Source organism: Dendrobates tinctorius, unplaced genomic scaffold (assembly GCF_039654945.1).
Source record: "Dendrobates tinctorius isolate UK_male_01 unplaced genomic scaffold, ASM3965494v1 ptg000001l, whole genome shotgun sequence".
NCBI lineage: Eukaryota > Metazoa > Chordata > Amphibia > Anura > Dendrobatidae > Dendrobates > Dendrobates tinctorius.
This window is the reverse complement of record NW_027361669.1, coordinates 21,635,822-21,662,181: the sequence shown is the minus strand read 5'-3', so window position 1 is coordinate 21,662,181 and position 26,360 is coordinate 21,635,822. Positions and strand designations below refer to the sequence as shown.

The window sequence follows — 26,360 nt, the reverse complement described above, 5'->3', positions numbered from 1 at the left end:
GTGGAAATCAGACCGCATTTGGTTGTCATCAGAGTGCAGTCTGATTTTTTCACAGAATCATATACTTACATTGCTGATTTTGATTCGACCCTCGGATCAAAATTGGACATGTCTCTGTGATTTTCCGCACACCGCTCAGTCCACAAAAAAATCACTGACGTATGAATGATTCCGTAGGCTATCACAAGTAGATAGTAGAGCTTCACGTGAGAACCACAAATAGCACTCATAGGACAAAATCAGAATGAGACCTTATTATGCACAGTGTTCTCCATTAGTATGTATAGCATTGTCCTTTATTACACACTGTAGCCTTCATTAGCATAAATAGCATTGTCAGTTATTACACAGCAAACATAGTGCTGAAGATGTGCTTACCTGTAGACTGTCCCCATGGACATATATCTGGGATACAGGTTCACTGCGTATATAAATGTTTTCAATTTTCTCTGGCGCAATGTACTCCCCTTGTGCAAGTTTAAAGATATGTTTTTTTCGGTCTATGATTTTTAGTGTACCATTCTGAATTGAAGAGAAAATATAAGATGTTAAGACAACAACAGTCTTCTGATGCCAGGGTATATAAATTATATGCTTTTTTCTACCCAAATAAGGGTGCAGTTACACTGCGTAATATGGAGCCTTAAACAACCACCGACCGGCAATATATTTTCCGGTTGGCGGTCGATTAATAGCGTACTTACACAGACAAACCGTGCCTCAGATGTGCACAAAACGATCTGTAATAGGTCACTCAATGCACGCAGGCTGCCATTCTGTTCGGCACCTCAGGTCCTGTGTAGGCCTCCGTCACACCTCTGTATAAAACATGTACGTGAAAAAACGATACTGGTGTCATCAGTGTTTTCCATCAGTGTGACATCCATATGTCTGTTTTTACCATCATTGTCATCAGTGTTTTTCCGGTATAAAAATCAATAAAAAAAAATAAAGCTTCTCCTGTACTTGGCAATGTTAGTCACGGACAGCAGACGGACTCTACACTGATGTCATCCATGTGCTGTACTTGCATTGGCCCAAGTCATCCATGTTATTGGAAAAAAATGGACCTTCTCCATGTGGTTTGCGCTGACACACACTCCATGTAAAAACATGGACATGTGAATAGCACCTTAGGATAGAATGGGTACGTGTGAGTACAACACATACTAGAAACACGGCCATGTGAGAGGCCTTACACAGAACTCTGCTGAGAACGGTGATCCCTTTGGCCTGTTTAGACTGCACTATTATCATGAAACAAAGTGTCCTATATTCCTGGGAACGCTCGCTCACAAAATCGCGCAGTGTAAATGCACCTTAAGACCACCTGCTTCTTTGCTACATAGTAAATGACACCTTTGGGAATCCTTTCTATTAAGTATATATTCTGCTAGCTGACTTGCCAGATGCAAGCTTCTCCGGTATTGTGCAATGGTATAAATATACAATCGTTCTTCAGATAATATATTTATCCCCTACAAAAATAATTATCCTCATCTTATATTTTGAACGTACAAAACAGTAGTTAAGACACAGATCCTGGAAATAGAAATTCTGGTACCGGCTTCACACTTGCAGGTGGACTTATATGGCTGGGTCGGAACCACTGCTGTTCAGCAAATGTACAGGGGGCGTTTTTATAGGAAAAGTGGGAATAGTCTCCCCCCCTAAAAGAAGGCTAAACTCTGTATGAATCCATTCTAGTTATTTAAATATTGGTAAATCAGTTACTTACCGTTAGCCACCTTCCAATATCTCCGGTGTAAAGCCAGCCATCCGCATCTAAAGCCTCTGCTGTCTTTTCTTTATCCTTAAGGTAGCCTTTGAATACATTGGGTCCTTTGACACATATCTGAAAGAAAGACATTCATAGCCTAAAGTACTGATAACACAGAAAGTCTACCTATCACTTCAGAATAATGAAGCGCTGAAGCAACAGGGCAGCACTTTAAATTCTCAAGGATATTGGGCGTCTCAGAGTTCGGACCCCAAGAGGATATTATGTTATGGCACATGCTAGTGTTGTTCCTTCCCTTACTGAGAATGTTCCTTTAAAGACTGACAACTGAAACTGTAATGACAACTGTAACAGTTGTGCCTCCATAGGCTTTTCATGTAAGACTTCATAAATAAGGGTAATTTCCCTTTACTATACACTAAAAGGGGTATTTTTACTATTCCTTTGGTAAATATCCTACACGTTTATATCAAACCGTAAAAAAAAAATCTGCAAGTAATTTTCAATACTGAAAATAGCATAATTTGCAATTTTCTTTCTAAACATTGTTAAATCAGTGGCAACTGGAGTGTAAGTTCAGGCACAGTACATACCTCCCCTTCTCCTTTTGAAGCAAAGTAATTCATTTCCTCCACATCAACTAGTTTGATAAAATTACACGGTAGTGGGGCACCAACATGTCCTGCAAATGGCACGCAAGTATTGTAATAAATAAGGCAATGCCGTTTTTGTCAAATATCTTACAATACACATGAGTAATGTCTATTATGCATTAATAGTAATATTTGATAAGTATTGTACACAAAAGATTCTACCAAGGAATGAAAAGCGCTCATTGACTTCTGGGTATAGGAAACTTCTTAAGTAGACTAGAAGGAGGCCCTGATGTACATCTGACTTCTGACTTACAAATGTTTGATACTACAAAAATAAAAAAAACAATTTACTCACCACACTGTTGACCTCTCTGCCCGCTGTCTGGTTCTCTTTTTTTCAAGATCACGCACAACATTTCCGTCATTTTCATTATAGACCAAAACTGCAGGCGGCATCCAGACAACACAACCTTATTATGCACAGTAAGCTCTGGCCTGGTCGCGATCAGAAGTCCGGGCCTATAGTGAAGTGGTCAGTGAAGAAATGTACCCAACAAAGGAAAGAAGAGGACCGGACAGCAAGGTGAGTATTGATTAAAAGAAAAAACTAATATTCACCTCTCTGGGCACCCTACTGCTCATCATCTGGTCCTCTTCTTTCCAAAGTTGCATGCCACATTTCCAAGACTCCATCCCGATCTAGGCTACGGAGGTCACTATGTGTCATAAGTTTGTGAAGTTGATGTAGAATCAGGTTTCATCTACGTCAACCTTCTTCAGTTTGGTTGTCCAGCTCTACATATACTCCATTTCAACTACGTCTTTCTTATAGATTGAGGCAATATTTCATGAACAACTGAATTAAAGATTTAAATAAATTTGCATTGCATAGAAGTAAAAAACATCAATGGAAACAGCATGTGTGCACATGCCCCACACAGATTTTGTGTAGTCCATGCGTTGGTGACTTCGAAATGTTTCAGTGGCACAATGAGGACTACACAATAATAGGCAGGTAGTTAAATTATGCTGGCTGATTTATGTAAGTTATGCATACTGAATCCTCTGAACTTACTAAAATTAAAAATTCAAAAAATCAGTCCTACCTGAGGTCCAGTCTCCAGGCGTAGTGAATGTGCACCCAGCTGTGCATTCTGTCTGTCCATATCCTTCATATACCTGTTATATGGATAATTCAATATTGATATTAGAAATGTCCAAAGAAACAAGTAACCGCACTAGCAATCAGTAGAAGTCCCATGTAAGGATGTCAAGCTCGCAAATGTAGGGCTACAGTGGCTCATCGAACAGTGTTAGGTGCTCTTCATTAATATGAATACAACCACGCTTGGTGTTCACCTTAGTCAGTCAGTTGGGGGAAGGTGACCAGAGTGGATATGTGTTGGGGCTTAAGAGAGAGACAAGCCAGAAGCCCTCTCTGAGAAGACAATGCACATGACGTGTGCACCAAACTGCTATTATCCCTGGTTGCTTTTGACAATATCTGTTGTTTGACTAAAGACCCCGTTACACATAGCGATATCGCTAGCAATATCGCTGTAATGTCACCGATTTTGTGACATAGCAGCGATATTGCTAGCGATATCGCTACATGTGATACCTCCGACCGGCTCCCCCGCTGCTCATCGTTGGTCACGCGAGAACGTCCTGGATCATTTCTCGTCGGGCGCTTCCTGCTGGGCTTCCTGTGGCGTCGACGAGCGACGCGTGGACGCGGGTGGGAGGACGTCAGGATGTAGCGACCCCCGACCCCTGCTATGTCGCTGGTGAGATCTGCCTGTGTGGCAGCCCACTAGCGATCACTTAGCGATGCACCATATCGTTGTCGGGTTCGCTGGTGCATCGCTAAGTGTAACGGTACCCTAAGCTAGGACTAACTCAGTTGTGTATGAGTACCCGGAGTCTATTTTGCTTAGTTAACGCCTGGACAAGGCTAGGGATTTTCTTTTTATGGTTTTGTTTTTTCAGTCTTGTGAACCCTCTGGAAATAAATGTCACATTGTTTTGACATAATAATCCAGTGCCTGTGTGAACTCTACCTATTGCTAAGTGTGAATCCCCTACAGGATACACAAATTGTAGAATTAATAGCACATTATAATGATAATAATGATGTTTTAAGAGGAAACAAGAAAATTAGCAAGTAAGCAAAACAGATTAGATATGTGGGTTAAGCAGGCTAGATAACAACTGTCCCTTAATAATTGATATGACTGATATACACACGTGGTCAAAATTGTTGGTACCCCTCGTTTACTGACAAAAAACCCAACAATGGTCACAGAAATAACTTGAATCTGACAAAAGTAATAATAAATAAAAAATCTATGAAAATGAACAAATGAAAGTCAGACATTGCTTTTCAACCATGCTGCCACAGAATTAAAAAAAAAATAAAACTCATGAAATAGGCCTGGACAGAAATGATGGTACCTCTGAAAATAATGGGACAAAAGGGACATGATACATCACAGTGTCCACTAATTAGTATCACAGGTGCCTACAATCTTGGAATCAGTGAGTGGGCTTATATAGAGGGCCACAGATACTCACTGTGCTGTTTGGTGACATGGTGTGTATCACACTCAATAGGAAGCCAAGGAAAGAGGTGTCTCGGGAGATTAGAAAGAAAATTATAGACAAACATGTTAAAGCTAAAAGTTATAAGACCATCTCCAAGCAGCTTGATGTTCCTGTGACTACAGTTGAACATATTTCAGAAATTTAAGCTCCATGGGACTGTAAACAACCTCCCTGGACGTGGCCGCAGGAGGAAAACCGATGACAAATCAAAGAGGCGGATAATACGAATGGTAACAAAAGAGCCCAGAAAAACTTCTAAACAGATTAAAGGTGAACTTCAAGCTCAAGGATCATCAGTGTCAGATCGCACCATCCGTCGTTGTATGAGCCAAAGTGGACTTCATGGGAGACGACCAAGGAGGACACCATTGTTGAAAAAAATTATAAAAAAGCCAGACTGGAATTTGCCAAACTACATGCTGACAAGCCACAAAGCTTCTGGGAATGTCCTATAGACCAGGGTTCCCCAACTCCAGTCCTCAGGGCCCACCAACAGATCATGTTTTCAGGATTTCCTTAGTATTGCTCAGGTGATAATTGCTTCACCCTGCTATAGACAGATGAGACAAAAATGGAATTTCTTGGCAAGGCACATCAGCTCTATGTTCACAGATGGAAAAATGAAGCATATCAACAAAAGAACACTGTCCCTACTGTGAAACATGGAGGAGGCTATGTATGTCTGTGCAGGGTACAATGAAATCTCAAGACTATCAAGGGATTCTAGAGAGAAATGTGCTGTCCAGTGTCAGAAAGTTTGGTCTCAGTCGCAGGTCATTGGTCCTGCAACAGGATAATGACCCAAAACACACAACTAAAAACACCCAAGAATGGCTAAGAGGAAAACATTGGATTATTCTGAAGAAGCCTTCCATGAGCCTTGACCTAAATCCTATTGAGCATCTTTCGAAAGAGCTGAAACATGCTGTCTGGAAAAGGCAACCTTCAAACATGAGACAACTGGAGCAGTTTGCTCTTGAAGAATGGGTCAAAATACCTGTCGAGAGATGCAGAAGTCTCATTGACAGTTACAGGAATCGTTGATTGCAGTGAGTGCCTCAAAAGGTTGTACAACAACAAAATATTAAGTTAAGGGTCATTTCTGTCCAGGCCTATTTCATGAGTTTTATTTTTTGAATAATTCTGTGGAAGCATGGTTGAAAAGCAATGTCTGACTTTCATTTGCTCATTTTCATAGATTTTTGATTTATTATTACTTTTGTCAGATTCAAGTTATTTCTGACACCATTGTGGGTTTTTCTGTCATTAAGCGAGGAGTACCAACAATTTTGACCATGTGTGTATGTGTTTATTAGTTGCCATGTGTACCATTGTTCTGATATGCACAAGTTAACCAGTGTCTTTTGCAGCAAGACAATCATAAAAACCCTTTACTTACCTGACAGCCCAGGGCTGCACGTAAAAATCCCAGAACTGTGGGAGATGCGGGCGCTGCTCCTGTTACAATCATTCTTACTCGTCCCCCAAGACTTGCCTGGACACACAAACATATATATACATCACACCATCATATACATTTATATTACACACCATATCGATGTAAACAAAACAGTTTACAGAACTATTACACATAACGGTTATTCAAGAAAAAAAACTACCGCTTTATTTTTTTTTCATAAATCAATAGTAAAACTGAAGATAAGAAACTTTGTAATATATGTTATCAGAGAAGTTTGCTTCTTCCATCTTCTAAATTCATCTTTCACTCTCAAATCATGGCCATAATCTATAAAATCTCACCGAATACAGATTTTCACATTACTGAGATGATAGATGGCAGTTGCTGCTGATAATGATCTATGGAGAAGGGCGGGTGGAGTTAGAGGCAGAAACTGACATTCTGCTCCCCCTTACCAAGCCCTCTCCATGGAATCTTACGAGCAGGAACTGACATCTCTTATTTCAGTAATGTGAAAAGCTTTATTCAATAAAGATTACAGATTTCACCTGTAAGTTGAAAAGTTTGAGCATGATCAGTCTAGGAGTAAAAAGAAGCAGCTTCAGTCTGTCTGGATGCAGTGAGTAACAGTTCAGCTGTCCAATCTAGGACCGGGGCGTGCTAAGCTGTCAGTATGGTGAGTGACAATTCAGCAGACCAATCAAGGGCAGGGTATACCAGGTCTTCCACCATGTGTCTGCTATTTGAGCGATTACCTGGCTATTTAGGTGGCTCTCTGCCTCCAATTAGTGTCAGTTTTAGCTTAGCTCAAGTGGTGTGCTCTCGCTCTGTGTTCCTGTATTTGATCTTTGTTTCCTGACTTTGAACCTTGCCTTTGACCATCCGCTTGCCTTGCTCTTTTGTCTTGATCGGCTACCCTCCCAAAATTCTGACTTCAGACTGTGACCTGATTAAGCCTTTGCCTTACTCCTTTCTTATTGATGATCCCTGTTGATATTGTCACAAGGGTGTCACTTTCCACTGGAAGACCTGGAGTTAGACGTTCACGTCGGGTAATTAATCACAAGTCTTCTTTAGAGATAGTGACTTGTGTGCTATATTAAATTGATTTAGTTTCCTCTGGTGCTGAAGATGTTAACAACCTTTCTATGCTAGTCAGAAACATGCAGCTACATTTCAGCTGCTTAAAATCAGGTCATTACCTCTTACTATAAAAATTTATCAGACCTTATCCTTGCTGGTAAAAGATTTGTCTTCCTCTGCTGTGTGCTGTTGGAGTAGAGTTATTGTAGTCTTCTGTTGTTTGCTGTAGTACGTGTGTGTTTATCTCCTGGTCCCTGTTCTCATTTAGTTTATTCCTCCCTGTCCCTATCCTCCTCCCTATTGTTGGTTAGTGATTTTGTATGATGGAGATGTTCAGTTATCTTTACATTTGTGTCTTGTTTTATCTTACATTTCTGTTCCAGGCATCAGGGGTGGGGAAGATGACAGATCAGAGTTTAACAGCAACATAGTAAGGTTGGAGACTCAGGCCTCTCTACCTTCAATAGCACCCCTGGGACAAGGATAGTTAGGGTCCCAGTTCCAGGGACAATTTGAGGCTCCCCTCCTTACTGAAGACCGTCATAGCATGACAGATATTTGATCTTGAACCTCTTGACTACCCAACCTCACAGCTTGTCCATGAGCAGTGACTAACGTCATATTCTAAGGCTAGTTTCACAGTTGCATTGTGTAGCGCTGCGGTTGGCAGCCTACTTCCTCCTTTCTTCCTCCTTCATGACACAGCCTATTTTGACCTTACTGACCAGGCCATTTTTTGCAATTCTGACCAGTGTCCCTTTATAAGGTAATATCTCAGGAATGCTTCATCGGATCCCAGCGATTCTGAGAATATTTTTTCATGACATATTGAACTTCATGTTAGTGGTAAATTTATGTCAATAATTTTTTCATTTATTTGTGAAAAAATCAAATTTGGCGAAAATTTTGCAATTTTCAAATTTTGAATTTTTATTCTGTTAAACCAGAGAGTTATGTGACACACTGGCGTAACTACCAGGGTAGCAGCCGAAGCGGTTGCTTTGGGGCCCGGCCTATATAGGGGCCCGATCCCCGGCTCCGATTGGCGCTACCCGTGTAGTGCAATTAAGTACATACTCACCTCTCCTGCATGTCTCTTGCAGCCCCCCCTGCTTATTCCATCTTCTCAGCACTGTTCATCCTGCTTTCAGTGGCCGCTCATTACATATGCGCTTATGTAATGAGCGGCACCACGTGGACACTGAAAGCAGGAAGAAGCGCTGAGATGGAATAAGCACGGGGGGCTGCAAGACACATGCTAGGAGAGGTGAGTATAACGGAGGGAGCCATATTCACCTGTCCCCCGTTCCACCGCTGCGTGTCGCTCTGCTGTCTTGCTTCCTCTGGCAGTGACGTTCAGGTCAGAGGGCGCCATGACGTAGTTAGCAGGCGCCCTCTGCCTGAACAGTCACTGTGCAGGGCCAGCAACGCTGAGGAGCAGCAGCTGCAGCAGCAGAGACGACGTGAGTATATAGGTTTTTTTTTCTTTAATTGAGGCAGCGGCAGCAGCATTGTAAGGGGCCACTAATGACCGTGCAGCATTACAAGGGGCCAGTAATCACTATGCAGCATTACAAGGGGCCACTAATCACTGTGCAGCATTACAAGGGGCCACTAATCACTATGCAGCATTACAAGGGGCCACTAATCACTGTGCAGCATTACAAGGGGCCACTAATCACTGTGCAGCATTACAAGGGGCCACTAATCACTGTGCAGCATTACAAGGGGCCACTAATCACTGCAGCATTACAAGGGGCCACTAATCACTGTGCAGCATTACAAGGGGCCACTAGTCACTGTGCAGCATTACAAGGGGCCACCAATCACTGTGCAGCATTATAAGGGGCCACCAATCACTGTGCAGCATTACAAGGGGCCACTAACCACTGCAGCATTACAAGGGGCCACTAATCACTGTGCAGCATTACAAGGAGCCAATAATCACTGTGCAGCATTACAAGGGGCCACCAATCACTGTGCAGCATTACAAGGGGCCACTAATCACTGTGCAGCATTACAAGGGGCCACTAATCACTGTGCAGCATAACAAGGGGCCACTAATCACTGCAGCATTACAAGGGGCCACTAATCACTGTGCAGCATTCCAAGGGGCCACTAATCACTGTGCAGCATTATAAGGGGCCACTAATCACTGTGCAGCATTACAAGGGGCCACTAATCACTGTGCAGAATTACAAGGGGCCACTAATCACTTTGCAGCATTACAAGGGGCCAGTAATCACTGTGCAGCATTACAAGGGGCCACTAATCACTGCAGCATTACAAGGGGCCACCAATCACTGTGCAGCATTACAAGGGGCCACTAATCACTGCAGCATTACAAGGGCCCAATAACCACTGTGCAACATTACAAGGGGCCATTAATCACTGCAGCATTAGAAGGGGCCACTAATCACTGCAGCATTACAAGGGGCCAGTAATCATTGTGCAGCATTACAAGGAGCCACTAATCACTGCAGCATTACAAGGGCCGCCAATCACTGTGCAGCATTACAAGGGGCCAATAATCACTGTGCAGCATTACAAGGGGCCACCAATCACTGCAGCATTACAAGGGGCCACTAATCACTGTGCAGCATTACAAGGGGCCATTAATCACTGTGCAGCATTACAAGGGGCCACCAATCACTGCAGCATTACAAGGGGCCACCAATCACTGTGCAGCATTACAAGGGGCCAATAATCACTGTGCAGCATTACAAGGGGCCACCAATCACTGCAGCATTACAAGGGGCCACTAATCATTGTGCAGCATTACAAGGGGCCATTAATCACTGTGCAGCATTACAAGGGGCCACCAATCACTGCAGCATTATATGGGGCATATGTTATTATGGAGCATGTTATAGGGCCACCATTATTCACTGTGCAGCATTATTAGGCATATTTTTGTATGGAGCATCTTATGAAACCTATCATGAGCTTTATGGAGCATCTTATGGGGCCCATTTTATTTTTGAAATTTACCAGTAGCTTCGGCATTTTCCACCCTAGGCTTATACGCGAGCAAGTTTTCCCAGTTTTTTGTGACAAAATTAGGGGGGTCGGCTTATACACGGGTCGGCTTATACATGAGTATATACGGTACATTACTACGGTGCTCCGGCGGGTGCTGTGGCCAACGCTGTCTTGGGGGCCCACCGGCCCAGTGCGTGTAGTGTAGGGGATACGGGGCCCCGGTGGAAAAAAATGTACACTATGATTTTGCAGCCTACGCTGCATTTCTGTGCCTGCTGTGCGGAGCGAAGCACATATTGGGCCCGCCTCCCTGCCTGCAGCCAGTGTATTGCTTCAGACTAGTTCAGTCCCGCCCCTTCCCTGAGCCCTCGCTGTCTATTAGCTCTTTGCAGAGCTGCCTGCCACATGGACCTCTGGGAAATGTAGTTCCTGAAGGTCGGTTTGCGCGGAGGAAGGCAGGCAGCCCTCACTGTCTCAGCTTAATTAATGCCAGGCCAGCCACTCAGCCAACTCTAGTATGCATTATCGGTAAGAGGGTGTGTCTAGAAGGGGGTGCGTCTTGAAGGGGGTGCGTCTTGGAGGGGGTGTGTCTTGAAGGGGGTGTGTCTCGAAGGGTGTGTGTCTCGAAGAGGGTGTGTCTTTGAGGGGGGTGTCTTTGAGGGGGCCCCATTTAAAAGTTTGCTATGGGGCCCAATCAGTTCTAGTTACACCCCTGATGTGACACAAAATAGTTAATAAGTAACATTTCCTACGTGTCTACTTTCCATCAGCACAATTTTGGAAACAAAATTTTTTTGTTAGGAAGTTACAAGAGTTAAAAGTTGACCAGCAATTTCTCATTTTTACAACAAAATTTACAAAACCATTTTTTTAGGGACCACCTCACATTTGAAGTTAGTTTGAGGGGTCTATATGGCTGAAATTACCCAAAAGTGACACCATTCTAAAAACTGCACCCCTCAAGCTGATCAAAACCACATTCAAGAAGTTTATTAACTCTTCAGGTGTTTCACAGCAGCAGAAGCAAAACGGAAGGAAAAAATGAACATTTAACTTTTTAGTCACAAAAATGATCTTTGAGCAATAATTTTTTTATTTTCCCAAGAGTAAAAGGAGAAATTGGACCCCAAAAGTTGTTGTCCAATTTGTCCTGAGAATGCTGAAACCCCTTATGTGGGGGGAACCACTTTTTGGGCATACGTCGGGGTTCAGAAGGGAAGTAGTGACGTTTTGAAATGCAGACTTTGATGGAATGGTCTGCGGGCATCATGTTACGTTTGCAGAGTCCCTGATGTGCCTAAACAGTAGAAACCCCCCCATTTTGGAAACTAGACCCCCCAAGGAACTTATCTAGCTGTGTGGTGAGCACTTGAACCCCCAAGTGCGTCACAGAAGTGTATAACGCAGAGCCGTAAAAATAAAAAACATTTTTTCTCCACAAAAATTATTTTTTAGTTCCCAATTTTTGTTTTCCCAAGGGTAACAGGAGAATATAGACCCCCAAAGTTGTTGTACAATTTTTCCTGAGTAGGCTGATACCCCATATGTGGGGGTAAACCACTGTTTGGGCACACGTCGGGGCTCAGAAGGGAGGGAGAACCATTTGACTTTTTGAATGCAAAATTGGTTAGAATCAATGGTGGCGCCATGTCGCATTTGGAGACTCCCTGATGTACCTAACCAGTGGAAACCCCTCAATTCTAACTCCAACCCTAACCCCAATACACCACTAACCCTAACCCCAACACACCCCTAACCCTAATCCCAAGCCTAACCATAATCTTAACCATAAGCCTAACCCTAATCCCAACCTTAACTCCAACACACCCCTAACCCTAATTCCAACCCCAACCCTAATTCCAACCCTAACCCTTATTCCAACCCTGACCCTATTTCCAACCCTAATCTTAACCCTAATTCCAACCCTAACCCTAATTCCAACCCTAACCCTAATTTTAACCCCATGACAAAAAGAGACACGTCACTTCGAGAGTTCAGATGCGGGGTGCACAGAAAAGGATACCAGTCCCAATTCAATATAGAATAAGAAATCCAGCACTCCCAAATGCAGAAAAAATTAGTTTTGTTTTATTCACAGCTTAACAATCCACATTCTATTTGTTACGTTTCGGTCACTATCATGGACCTTCTTCAGACAATGGTAAACCTTGCTAATAATCCAAGAAACTGACACTGTGGGTTCAGAAATGTAGGCAAGTTGCACATGTGGAGCTGTGAGGGGAACAGGAGGAGGAACAAAGCGCTGATAGAGATGTGCTGCATTGCTATGGTGCAGTGCACCGTGTGGGTTGTTAAGCTGTGAATAAAACTAAACTAATTTTTTATGCATTTGGGAGTGCCGGATTTCTTAGTCCTAATTTTAACCCTAACCCCAATGGAAAAATAAAAATAAATATATTTTCTTTATTTCATTATTTCTCACTACCTATGGGGGTGATAAAGGGGGGTTTATTTACTATTTTGATCACTGTGATAGACCCTATCACAGTGCTCAAAATGAATGAATCTGTCGGGTGCTGGCCGGCAGATCTCGGCGGGCGCACTGCGCATGCGCCCACCATTTTTGAAGATGGCGGCCCCATGAGGGACGACGAAGGGACACCGGGACTAGGGAGGTACCAGGGGAAATCGGATGGCGGGGGGAGCGGAGGGGAGGAGAGGGGAGGGGAGCAAATACTGACAACTGTGGCAGATCGTCGTCGTCAGTCGGTTATGGGGGCAGATCTCAGTCTCCAGCCATGGCCAATGATATTGCAGCACCGGACATGGCTGGATTGAAATATTTCACCAAGTTTCATTGGTGCAATATTACAATTGCTCTGATTGGCTGTTTCATGTTCAACAGCCAATCAGAGCAATCGTAGCCATGGGGAGGCAAAGCCACCGCCCTGGGGTGAAGTACAAGTCCTCCTGTACCTGCAGTTTGGGTGACCTTCCAGTTACTCCGGTCACCCGACCCGCAGGAATGCGATCCCGCCATGACGCCACATAGGTGTCACAGGTCGGATTGGCACCCACTTTAATGACACCTACATGGCAACACAGGTCAGGAAGGGGTTAAGCCCTGCCCACTGCCGCACCTCTTGCTTCAGCTCTGCCTACGTCTGCATGCGTCCTGCATACCTATTTGTAACATTGGGTACGCAGGCCATGGGGATGTATGCTGACACATCCGCATGCATCGTTTTGATGCTGCGCCGAGCGGTCGGTGGGCGCATCAAAACGACGCATGCGGATGCATCAGCATACAGCCGCATGGCCTGCATACCCAATGTTAAAAATAGGTACGCAGGATGCATGCAGACGTAGGCGGAGCTGAAGGAAGAGGTGCGGCAGTGGCCGGGGCTTAACGAAGGAAGAAAGGAGGAAGTAGGCTGCTATCCGCAGCGCTACACAACGCAAGTGTGAAACTAGCCTTACTGTATTCTCATGTGTAGAACTGATTTTATGAAAACAAAATTAAAAGTATATCTATTTTTTAATGCATCAATTTTTATAGAGCAGGATAAACTGAATATATTGGGATATAGTATAGTTTTGAGGCAAAAGATTCAGAGTGACTTGTACTTTATTCATTAATCCCTTAATGATGGAGCTTATTTTGGCCTTTACACGCAAGCCCAATTTTTAAATTCTGACCAGTGTCACTTTAAGTGGTAATAACTCTAAAATCTTTACACATATGAGAGCGATTTTGAGACCGATGTATTTTTGACAAATTGTACTTGTAGTTTAATTGTAAATTTAGGCCAATATGATTAGCATTATTTTAGAAAAGTAACTGAAATTTGATGAAAATTAACAATTTTCAAACTTTGAAAGTTTACAACCTTAAACCATTAACATTCCCACATCAGCATCATTTACAAATGTGCTTTTATTTTGTAAGGAGGTTAGAAGGGTTAAAAGTTTAGCCATGATTTTATAGGAGAAAATGCCCCAATTTATTACATAATTTCTACCGGATGTAGCAATACCCCACTAAGTGGTCAAAAGCTACTTTGGCACCATTTGACTTTGGGAATGCAGATTTCATTGTAATAGATCATGAACAATTTTCCATAGATACCAAAACATTAGAAATCACTCATAAATGACCCCATTTTGTAAACCACACCCTTTAATGAATTCATCTAGGAGTGTAGTGATTATTTTGAAGAAATAGGAGCCTCACAGAATTTTATAACATTTGAAAATTAAAATAAAAAAATCCACCTTTGCCACTAAAATATTATATTACCTGACTTTTGTTTTCACAAGGGGTAATAGGTAAAAATGACCCTCAAAATCTGCTAGGCAATATCACCTAAATGCAGTGATGCCCTATATGTGATCGGAAGTGACTGTCAAGGCACACGGCAGGGTTCAGAAGGAAGAAGCGGTAGTTGATTGTTGAAGTGTAGATTTTGCCGAATAGTTTGTAGCCGCCATTTGCGGAGCCCTGACAGGGAATCTGTTACCAGGATTTTGCTAACCCCTCTGCGAGCAGCAAGATATAGAAGTGACCCTGATCCCAGCAATGTGTCCATTACAGGGCTGCATGTTGTATTTCTTTATAAAATCTGTGTTTTCTCTGAATGCTGAGATCTGTATAACCATCCACACCACTAATTGGCGCCTTTCTGTGTACATTGTGCATAGGCAGAGATCTGCTAATCAGTGGTGGGGTTTGCTAGTCATGATAATCTCCTGCTAATCTCAGCATAATCTCAGACCATGATTTTATATAAATCAAAATAAAGTGCCTAGTGCCAGATGTTCTATGAATCTTGTCTGCATAATAACTTTTAGTTTTTACATTTGTCTGTTTCAAAGGACCAAACCCAATAACCAAAATGCATGTGACTACTGTTAGCCGTTGCAATCAACTAAATGCCTATATAAAGATTCATTACCTGATTAGGGGTGGCAGATCCAGGCGATGTGGCACTAGGCACTTTATTTTGATTTATATAAAATCATGACCTGAGATTATGCTGTGGCATTTTTGATAATATGTTGTGGCACTAGCACCTTAATTTAATTCAGTTTGTAATTTTGTTGCTGCTATATACTAATAATTTATTTAGGCTCTACAGCACTTTTAATATCAGTGTATTAATTACTGCTTTATTGGATGTCTGTATTAACACTTTGTTATATCTATATGGAATTAGCCCATATATGAACCTTAGTACATTGTGTAGCTTTGATTTATACCTATATAGAGCTGGAATCAAATGTGATCTGTTTGGCTAGAGGCATCATTATAATTCGTTTTTGCCAACATATCAAAAAAACATTTTTTTGTAAAAATAATAAAATATGTATTTTTAAACCATAACATTCCTGTGTCTGTCCAGTTCAGTGGGTAGCCTTGTTTATATAAGGTACAGTGATAAGTTTAGCTCCCCAGGTGTTTTCCAAAATAAAACATGGAGTTGATGTTGCAGAGAGCAAATTTCAAATATTGTGCTCAGTTTATACTTGGGGAGACATGCAACCCATAAATTGTTAAGTGGGTTCTTCCCACTACTGCATTGCCATATGTCTCATAGACTGTAAGCTTGCGAGCAGGACCCTCATTCCTCTTGGTATCTGTTATGATCTATGTGATTATTGTTATGCTGTAATGTATATTGTCTGTACAAGTCCCCTCTGAAATGTAAAGTGCTGCGGAATATGTCGGCGCTATAGAAATACAATTCTTCTTATTTATTATTATTATATGTGGTCACAAACTGCGGTTTAGGTACACTATGGGGCTCAGAATGGAGGAGGCCATTTGTATTTGTGAGGTCAAATTTCATTGAACTTTATTTGGTGGTGTTTGCTAAGCGGCATTGTACTAACACTACATTTACAGCTGGACTCCAGCAGTGTGTGGGTGCTTAGATTTCAGATTGCTGAGGCTAGTTTCCCCTTTTGCTATACAATTGTGTCTTGCCACAGTGAGCTGGTAGGTAATTAGCTCTCTGCTGGGAGTCATGGGTGGCGCACCCTTTTATATAAACCCCAGCGGACAGTCTCTAGCTGCCAGTTATTAGTTTTCTCAGTACTAAGCTCTCAGATTTGACTCCTGTGAACTGATTTGGATTTTTCGTGTTCTGACTCTTGCTTGAATTTTGACTACTCACTTGTCTCCTGATTTTGTCCTTGACATGACTTCCCAGCTGTGACGGCCAGGAAGGTTACATCCGAGAGTGGAAACTCAGGATCGCGGCACTGGAGCTCCCGGGGGCGAGCGCGCCAGGTGGTGCCGACCCCTATACAGGGGCCGTTAGGGGCAGGCCCTCGGAAGACAGATGCCGCGACAGCTAGAACCAAGAGGGGCGGCTCAAAGAACTGAGTGAGGGGTACAGGACTGAGAATGGAATACAGAACGGAGTAGGAAGTACAGAACGGAGTACACGACCGGGCACTGAGAGCGGAGTACAGGACGGAGACACAGAGTACAGGACTGGGCACTGAGAGCCGAGTACGGGACGTAGACACGGAGTACAGGACTGGGCACAGAGAGCGGAGTACAGAATGGAGACACGGAGTACAGGACGGGGCACAGAGAGCAGAGTACAGAATGGAGACATGGAGTACAGGACGGGGCACAGAGAGCGGAATACAGAATGGAGACACGGAGTACAGGACTGGGTACTGAGAGCAGAGTACGGGAAGGAGAGAGAGTGTGAAGGGGAAACCCCTAAACACAAGGCCAGGATACCGCACGGGAAGGCACACGCCGGAATGACGAGAATGTGGAGGAGGCGGGCACCGTGCTGCGTGGCGAGCGCCGGTGAGTACAGGCGGCGGCGGAGCCCGCCGCTGCTGTGATGGAGGCGGGTACCACCGCCGACGTGACTCCAGCTTTGACCCTATTGGTCAGCCTTCCTGCCTCTGGCTTGTTCTTCTGGATGGCAGCCCTTCCATGGAAGCAATCCAGTGGACCTTGTTGTAAGACCAGATCCCTGTGCAGGGTGAAGGTCTGGCTTTCTCTGGAATCTGTCAGATGGAGTACCAATTCTTTCCGAGGTTGCCTTTTTGAGCTTTTGTCCTCTAATAGATGTATAAGGTGGTTGGAAGACATGTCGCTTTTACAGTGACAGAGTTATATGTGGCATTGAAACCCCCTTATTTTTCTTTCTATTGACAATGACAGATCTGAGTGGGGACTTGTATTTTGGGGATGATTGAAAGAATATATTGGTAGCATTCTGGGGTACATACAATTTTTGATCACTTTTAAGACTAGCATCTCTATTATTCTGTGCTCTATGTTGAGCATTTATGTTGGAGTACCCATTTAAATCCCAAAACAACAGGATTCAGGTAGAATCTCTCCCTTCTCTCTCTCTCTCTCTCGGATCCATTCCCAGTACTACCTAACAAATCCGCACAGCAAAAACGCATTAAAATCCGCATGAAATCGGCCTTGCGTTTTCTGCCAAGAGATGCGGATTCTCTGCAGAAAATTCCGCAGGCTAATCTGCAATGTGTGCACATACCCTTACAATAATGATGCAGAAGGAGTCACTTTGACCTCTGTTTCGCCAGTGTTCCTGCAATGTCTTCTATTTGTAGATGATCAGCCACATTTCTGTAAGCTAAGAAACGCCTAAAAAGATGAACACTGCCAGAATAGAAGTCAGACAGAGTCCAAAAAGTGGACCTATTGACGGAAAAATAAAAAAGTTATGGCTCTGGGAAGAAGGGGAGTGAAAAATAGAAATGCAAAAATTAAAAAGGGCTGTGGCATGAAGAGGTTAAATTAAATGATAAAGGTTTAGCCGAAACGCGTCTTGCCGTGCGCTTTACAGCAGTAATTTTTCCTATCTCTGCCTATATTTATAATATGCTGCTATGGATAAATATTTTTAATCTACGTTTGAAATAAAGAAAAAGATTTTTTATGTACTTCAAACTTGGCTCCCTGGATTCATCTCCTTTTCGCATAAATTAAATGTAAGTGCTCAGCATAGAGCACAGGATAAATGTTTACTGAGCTTTGATTTTTGAGAGGCAGAATGACTAAATAAACAGCAGTTAAAGGGAATCTGTCACCTTTTTTGGCTTTGCAGCTGCTGGCATAGACATCGGGGGCTTATCTACAGCATTCTGTAATTCTGTAATGCTGTAGATAAGCCTCCGATGTAACCTGAAAGAGAAGAAAAACACATTATATTATACTCACCGAGGTGGGCGGTCCGGTCCAATGGGTGTCGCCGTGCCGTCTGGCACCTCCCTTCTTCATGAGATGATGTCCTCTTCTCCCATCCTGTAATGGCTCAGGCGCAGGCGCACTGCTCTGCCCTGTTGAGGGCAGAGCAGAGTCCTGCAGTGCGCAGGCATCAGGAGAGGTCCGGCGCCTGCGCACTGCAGAATTCTGCTCTGCCCTCAACAGGACAGAGCAATGCGCCTGCGCCTGAGCCATTTCAGGACGGGAGAAGAGGACGTCATCGCATGAAGAAGGGAGGCACCGGTCCGGACCGCAACACCCATCAGATAGGACCACCCACCTCGGTGAGTATAATATAACGTGTTTTTCTTCTCTTTCAGGTTACATCGGGGGCTTATCTACAGCATTACAGAATGCTGTAGATAAGCCCCCGATGTCTATGCCGGCAGCTAATAGGGGGTTTAAAAGGGTGACAGATCCCCTTTAAGAAACTTGTGATAAGACAGAATTATTCTATTCAAGTCAGTTTGGTTATGATACCAGATTTATATTTTTTTGTTCTGCTTAGCTACCTTTGCTCACTAAAAGATGTTTTGATAGAAAATTGTTTTTTTTGTTGCTTTTCCTTGACCATATTCTGACAGCTAAACATCTTTCATCTTTTGTCTGACAGAGCTGAATGAAAGGTTGTTTTTACAGGATGGGTTTTTATTGATACCATTTTTAAGTGTATAGCATTTCTTGATCGCTCTTTTAGATTTTCCTGACATAGAATTAACAAAAAAAAGCAATTCAGGAAAGGATAATCATTTTTTTATGCCACTCACTGTGCAGTAAATGTGATAAAACTACTTTATTATTTGGGTCAGTACAATTACATTGATGCAAAATTAAAACAGGTTCTTTTTATACATGGCTAGTTTTGCACATTAAAAACTATTTTTTTAAAAATATACAGTATATGGTATTTTTTTGCATCACCATATTCAGGATAACATTTATATTTTTTCTGCCTACAATGATGGGAGAGGTGAGGGGAGTTTATTTTTGTTTTTATATAAAGGATCTCTTTCTAATGGTGAAATATTTTTCCCAGATTTTTTTGTGCATTTTTTTATTCCCATTCGCAAATTTTATTGAACTCTGTTTTTGTCATTTACTTTACTTACTTCCATTATGGGACTTGAGTATTTTACACTTTGATCGCTGGTTAATACACTGCAATACTTTGGTACTTCAATGCACCAGACCTGTATATGTTAGACTGAAAAAAGGGAAGGTTCAGTGTCATGATCCAGACCGGGTTTTGAGTCCTGTCCTTCCATGTTCCCGGTCTGGTCATTTCAGAGGTTAACTTTTCTCAGCCTCAGCCTGGTTTCGGCTTTGCTATTTAGCTCCACTGCATCCTGCAGGTGGTGTCAGCTATAGTTCTGCCTTTGGCATGTGTATCTGACTCTGGTATATCCTGATTAGTCCTGCTGTGATCCCTGACTTGCCCCGTGTCTGTTTATTCCCTCTGTCTGTCCTGACTCAGTGTTTCCATTCTAAGTTTATTGACTCCCTCGTTTTAACATGACTTGCATTCGGAGGTTTTGACTTGGCTTGCATTCGGACCTGATTCTTTCTTTTGTCTATGTCTGATCCATTTCAAACCATTGATGATCCCCTGGCTTGTTTCTGACCACGTGTACTGCTGTGTCCTCTGTTACTTCTGCTCCTGACTGTTTCTGACTCTGTGCGTCTGACCCCTCTTTCGCCACCTGGTGGCGCTTGTGCTGCTGCTCAGTGTTGCTACGCTGTGTGTGCAACCTCTCTTCCCTCACCAGCACCCTCTGGTGGAGGTTGCGCTATACTACACTGCAGTAGCATGACATTATAGCTGACCCATACATTTAACGGGGATTTTGCTTTTTTTTTCTCTGATCATGAATCCGCTTTGTAACTTGGCAGATCAGGTGTCCAATCTGACCCTAATGATGCAGGATTTATCAGTGGAACATAGGGCTCTTGCTTTCTCTCACAACCAACTCCAGCGGGAGCTTACTCAGACTTTAAAATCTTTTCAGGGTTCCGTGACTAAATCAGCTGTTAGGCAATCTAACCCCAATGATGTGTCCTTACACTCTCCTGAACCTATGGTCGGGCTCCTTGATACTTTCTCTGGAGAGAAGGAGAGGTTTCTTGCATTCAGAGAAAGTTGTAAGCTATTTTTTTCCTTTAGACCCAGATCCTCTGGTGATGAGAGTCAACGGGTAGGGATAATTATTTCATTACTCCGAGAGGGGCCACTAACCTGGCCTTTTTCTTTACCTGCTTCTGCCTCTGAACATACATCAGTGGACAGGTTCTTTGAGGCTTTAGGACTGATATATGACGAACCGGACAGGGTCATGGTAGCAGAGGACATGATCATGGGTTTCTCCCAGAGTAAACTCATTAATGAACTGTATTGTTCTGAGTTTAGACAGTGGTCTACTGAGGTGTCTTGGGATGACTCTGCTTTGAGATGCCAGTACAGGAGAGGACTTTCTGATCATCTCAAGGACGCGCTGGCCCTCCATCTGCCACCCAGTTCCCTGGAGGAAGCCATGACCCAGGCCATTCATATGGACCAGAGGTTACGGGAGAGAGGAATTATCCAGCGTGAGATTCCTGTATTGCCTGCCAAGTCTGAGGTGATGCCATTCACAGAGACTATGGAGGTTGGTGCCACCAACTTCAAGGAGAAAGAGAGGAAGTGACGACATGATGGGAAATTATGTTTTTATTGTGGAGATCTGGGACACTGGAAGAAGGACTGCCCCTCTTGTTCATCCCAGAGCCATAACTTTTTTTTACTCTTCCGTCAATATGGCCATGTGAGGGTTTGTTTTTTGCGGGACGAGTTGCACTTTTGAATGACACTATTGGTTTTACCACATCGTGTACTGAAAAATGGGAGAAAAATCCAAATGCAGTGAAATTGCAAAAATGTGAAATTCCACAACTGTTTATTTTTTTATCATGTTCACCGAATCCTAAAACTGACCTGACATTATGATTCGCCAGGTCACTACGAGTTCATAGACTCCAAACGGTGACAGGACAATTGTGTACAAGATAATTGTGTACGGACTATTGTGTACAGACAATTGTGTACAGGCCAATTGTGTACAATGACAATTGTGTACAAGGCAATTGTGTACAAGGCGATTGCCCTGTACACAATTGTCCTTGTACACAATTGGCCTTGGACACAATTGGCCTGTACACAATTTTCTGTACACAATTGTCCGTACACAATTATCTTGTACACAATTGTCATGGAACCACTCCAAACATGTCTAGATTCTTTTTTATGTAAGTGGTGAAAACAAATCCAAAGTTTATTAAAAAAAAAAAAAAAAAAAAAAAAAAAAAAATTGCATCATTTTTTGGGATCTGGGGCTGGGTAAGAGCTTATTTTTTTGCGAACTGAGCTGACATTTTCAATGATACCATTCGGTGCAGATGCGATCCTTTGATCGCCCGTTGTTGAATTTTAATACAATGTTGCGGCGACCAAAAAAATGTAATTCTGACTTTTTTTCTTGTTACGCCATATAGCAATCGAGTTAATTCTTTTTTTCTTTTTTTCTTTTTTTTTTTCACGAATAGATTCTTCTTTATTTAAAGAGATCCATAAACAGGACATGAAAAGTCATGATGACAGGTGAATTCAGGCCAGCGTACCACTCGAATCAACGCACCCCAGGCGAACACCCACCCCCAACCATGATCCAGGGTGAGTGCTCACTCGAAACCGCACCGACACGAGCGCCACAGCAACGCAGATTCACCCGTAATCATCTTTTTAATTTTTTTTTAATTCTTTATTTTCAGGTTTAAACCACACCATAAGACAGAACACCATTTTACAAATACAGATGGTTAATTATTGCTTAGACGTCGGTCCAAGGTGAAAAAAAAAAAAAACAGAAAAAGGGGGGAAAATAAAGGGGGGGGAGGGAAAAGTGGGTGGGAAAAAGGAAGAAGAAGGGAAGGGAAAAGAGGGATACATAATAACAAACAATAACAATAACATCAACACAAAGCAGTCGTCGGCATCAACACTAGCAGTTAATGAGTGTATTATGAAAATAGAGTAGGTGGACAGTTCTATAAGTAACCTTGGAACCAGCTACCCCAAAATAAAGGCCATCAGGTCTAAGTAAGACTCATGTATTATCCGATCTCTCACCTCGAGGATTATCCCCCAGATATCTAGTCCACGGGGCCCAGGTCGACACATAAGATTTGTGATTGAAGATCTCCCAGCTAGACAGCTCCTCCAGACGAGAAATTTGATTTATCTTAACATGCCACTCCTCCAATGTGGGGGGAGCGACATCTTTCCAATGTACAGCTATCAGTTGTTTTGCAGCACTTAGCATCAATGGGAGTAGGCCATGTTTTTTTGGTAAGAAATCCTTTGATGGGCACGAAAGAAGAACCTCCGTAGCCCTGAGATTAGTCTTTATTAATTGCAATTTCTTGAGAACTAGCTCGACACCGTCCGAAAAATGTCTCAATTTGGGACAATCTCAGAATATGTGTGTATGATGTCCTCCAGAGTTGAGGCATCTCCAACAAGCATCATTATCAGCAAGACCCATCTGAAAGAGCTTCGCGGGATTCCAATGCCACCTGGTCAATATTTTATAAGAATTTTCTTGCAAAAGAACACACCTGGAGAATCCCCGTGCACTAGATAGCATTCTAGATACTTGTTTCTCTGTGAACGTAGTATTAAGTTCCATTTCCCAGGAGTAAATAAATGAGGGCTTAAAATGTACTCCCGGAGAGATCAGATGTGAGTAAATACGAGACAAGATTTTTAGCCGTGGAAGCGGGAGTTTGATCATGATATCTAACCAGGACCAGTTTGATTTGGTCGGGAATTTCTTCTTAAATTGCAGAAGCGTACGTCGAATGTGCTGGCACTGAAGAAAATTAGTTGGTTGACTCATTGCATTTGATGGCCAAACTCCTCCCTGTAATATTTTATTACCGTAAAAGCTATTCAATGTATCTCTAGGGAGGGTAGACCATAGATTATAAGGATCTTGAAAATCAAAATCCAATAGATACGGTATTGAGCTAATCGGCGTTAATGTCGAAGGAAAAGTGTCCTCCGGTAATTCCCTCAACATCACTCTTTTGATACGTAATGTAGTAGAAGTTATCTCGTCCAGTCTAAGAGTAACCGGTGGTTTAGCCCTAGTCCAGAGATAAGGCAAACCCCTCGGGCCCAGTAAAGCCAGGTCGACACAAGTTCCCTCCCCACCCTCAGCGCAAGACACCACCTTTAACCATCTGACAAGGTGGATTGCTTTATAATATAATAGGGGGTCTGGAACTCCCAATCCACCAGAGGAGACCGGGTAAGTAAGAAGCCTATAAGGCAACCTAGCCGATTTAGATTTCCAGATAAATTTTCCTATTAGTGACTTTAATGACCCGAAAAAGGTCAGGGGTATCTGAATCGGTACCATATTCATGGCATACAAAATGATAGGCATGATATATGCCTTAAAAACGTTGATGCGACCCAACCAAGATAAAGTGGGTAGGTTATATTTATGCATCAGATTGGTAACTTTCTTCAATAAGGGTATGAAATTACTTTGAAATAAGTTAGTGGGGTCCCTAGTTATGAATATTCCTAAATATTTAATAGAGCCATTAGCCCAAGAGAAGGGAGTCTGTGTACGAAGAATGGAAAGTTGAGAATGAGGGAGAGTGATATTTAACGCTTCAGATTTGGCTAGATTAATTTTAAAATTGGAAAGGGAGCCAAACTGTTGATAAATTTGGAGGATGATCGGGAATGCCTGAGATGGGTTGGATATGAGGAAAAGCAAATCATCTGCGAAAGCTAGCGTTTTAAATGTCCCCGGGCCCACCGACAACCCCTCTATGCGTTGTTCTTGTCTGATGCTTTGTATCAAAGTTTCTATAACTAAAATGAACAAGGATGGGGACAGAGGGCATCCCTGCCTAGTCCCATTGTGAATCTCCAAACTTTTTGATAGGGTGCCATTTATCCTGACCCTGGCTGTCGGTTGAGAGTAGAGAGAGAGGACTGCTGTTATATATTGAGGAGGGAAGCCGAATTTAATCAACACCTGCTCCATGAATCTCCAGCACACTCTGTCAAAAGCCTTCTCGGCATCCGTTGACAAGAGTACCAAGGGGACCTGCCGGGTTTTGGCAAACATTATAGACTGTATGACCCTAGTGGAGTTATCTTTCCCTTCCCTACCCCTCACAAAGCCCGCCTGATCCGCATGAATCAATTTGGGTAAAAAGTTGCTTATTCTACCCGCTAGTATTTTAGCCCACAGTTTTATGTCCGCATTAAGTAATGAGATTGGTCTGTAGCTGGTGCACAAGTTGGGGTCCTTACCCTCCTTCTGGAGAACCGTAATATATGCCTCCAGTGATTGCTTAGGGGGAAGCTGGCCTTTCAAATAGGAATTAAACAAGGTCACCAATTGAGGTAAGAATGATTTTATAAACTTTTTATAATATATAATGGGGAGACCATCCGGGCCTGGGGCCTTTCCATTTGGAATGGTGGAAAGAGTATCCAAAATTTCTTTAGGGGTAACCGGAGCAGTTAATAAAGTTTGGCCTTCCAGGGTTATTTTAGGTAGAATTAGTGGAGTCAGGAACTCTCTAATTTTTTCTATAGCTTTTATTGGATCTTGCATACTATCTGGTATGCTTAGATTATATAAGCTGTCATAAAAGAATCTAAACTCCTCGGCAATGTCAGCGGTCTCGAAAATTGAGGAGCCATCCAGAGTTTTGAGTTGCCTAATAAACATTCTGTCCTGCTGCTTTTTAAGCAATGAAGACATAAGCTTACTGCTTTTATTGCCATCGAGATAGAACCTCTGTTTGCATCTCATATAGGTTTTGGCCGATTGGATATTTAAAAGATTTTTTAGCGAATTTCTTAGGTCCGTCAGTTCAGTTAGTATCTTAATTACTTAAGATCTCTTATGCAATCTTTCCAAGGAATTAATTTGATGCAAAATAGACACAACCTGTTTTGTCCTTTCTTTTTTGAGATGGGAACTCAAAGCTATAAATTCTCCCCTCATTACCGCTTTATGTGATTCCCACACCACAGGTATGGGTGGGCCAGAGTGCAAATTTGTCTGAAAAAAGAATTCAAGAGTGTCAGTCAGTTTCGGAATGTGGGAATCTGAATCTAATAATGTCTCATTAAGCGACCATAATGTAATAAATTTTTGGCACTCAACTTGTTGCAAAGTGAAGAATTTTATTTGCAGTCTCAATAATTTACACGTTTCGGCTTGCACACATAAGCCTTCATCAGTAGGCTGCAAATCAGATACAAATATATAGTACAAGTCAAGGGCTACATAGTATACAAATCATCAAGATAATATGCAGTGAATAATACAATATATTCATAGTCGTGCACTAGTGATAGACAGGACGGGTTGAGGTATAGGGAGAGATGGGGGAAAAAAAACATTTTTTTGAGAGAAAAAAATGTAATAAAAGAGAGGAGGGTGTATAACCTACCCAGACTGCTCTCTTGAATAGGTCTGCAATGTGTCTAAAGTGACAGAAAAAAAGAGTACATATGTAATATATATAACAATAATTGTATTAGCTTAGTAGCTGGAATCAATGGTCCGTCACTACTCACTTAATGGTAAGGTACCACTATATTGGTGGTGTAAATGGTCAGATTCGTATTGAGAA

At 42.5% G+C, this 26,360-nt stretch overlaps 1 protein-coding gene across 7 annotated transcripts in view; it reads right to left on the bottom strand.

Annotated features, from left to right (window-relative positions):
• ACSL6 (acyl-CoA synthetase long chain family member 6) overlaps window positions 1-26,360 on the bottom strand; it is a 322,864-nt gene that overhangs the window by 34,121 nt on the left and 262,383 nt on the right. For all 7 annotated transcript variants that reach the window (XR_012231381.1, XM_073571208.1, XM_073570889.1 and 4 more), the window contains exons 14-18: window positions 6,341-6,436; window positions 3,444-3,516; window positions 2,335-2,423; window positions 1,739-1,855; window positions 379-522 (exon numbers count right to left, since the gene is read on the bottom strand). Coding sequence is in view for 6 of the 7 variants with exons in the window: in XM_073571208.1 (XP_073427309.1) it covers window positions 379-522; window positions 1,739-1,855; window positions 2,335-2,423; window positions 3,444-3,516; window positions 6,341-6,436 (519 nt within the window). In the remaining variant the exon portion in view is untranslated. The remainder of the gene's footprint in view (window positions 1-378; window positions 523-1,738; window positions 1,856-2,334; window positions 2,424-3,443; window positions 3,517-6,340; window positions 6,437-26,360) is intronic.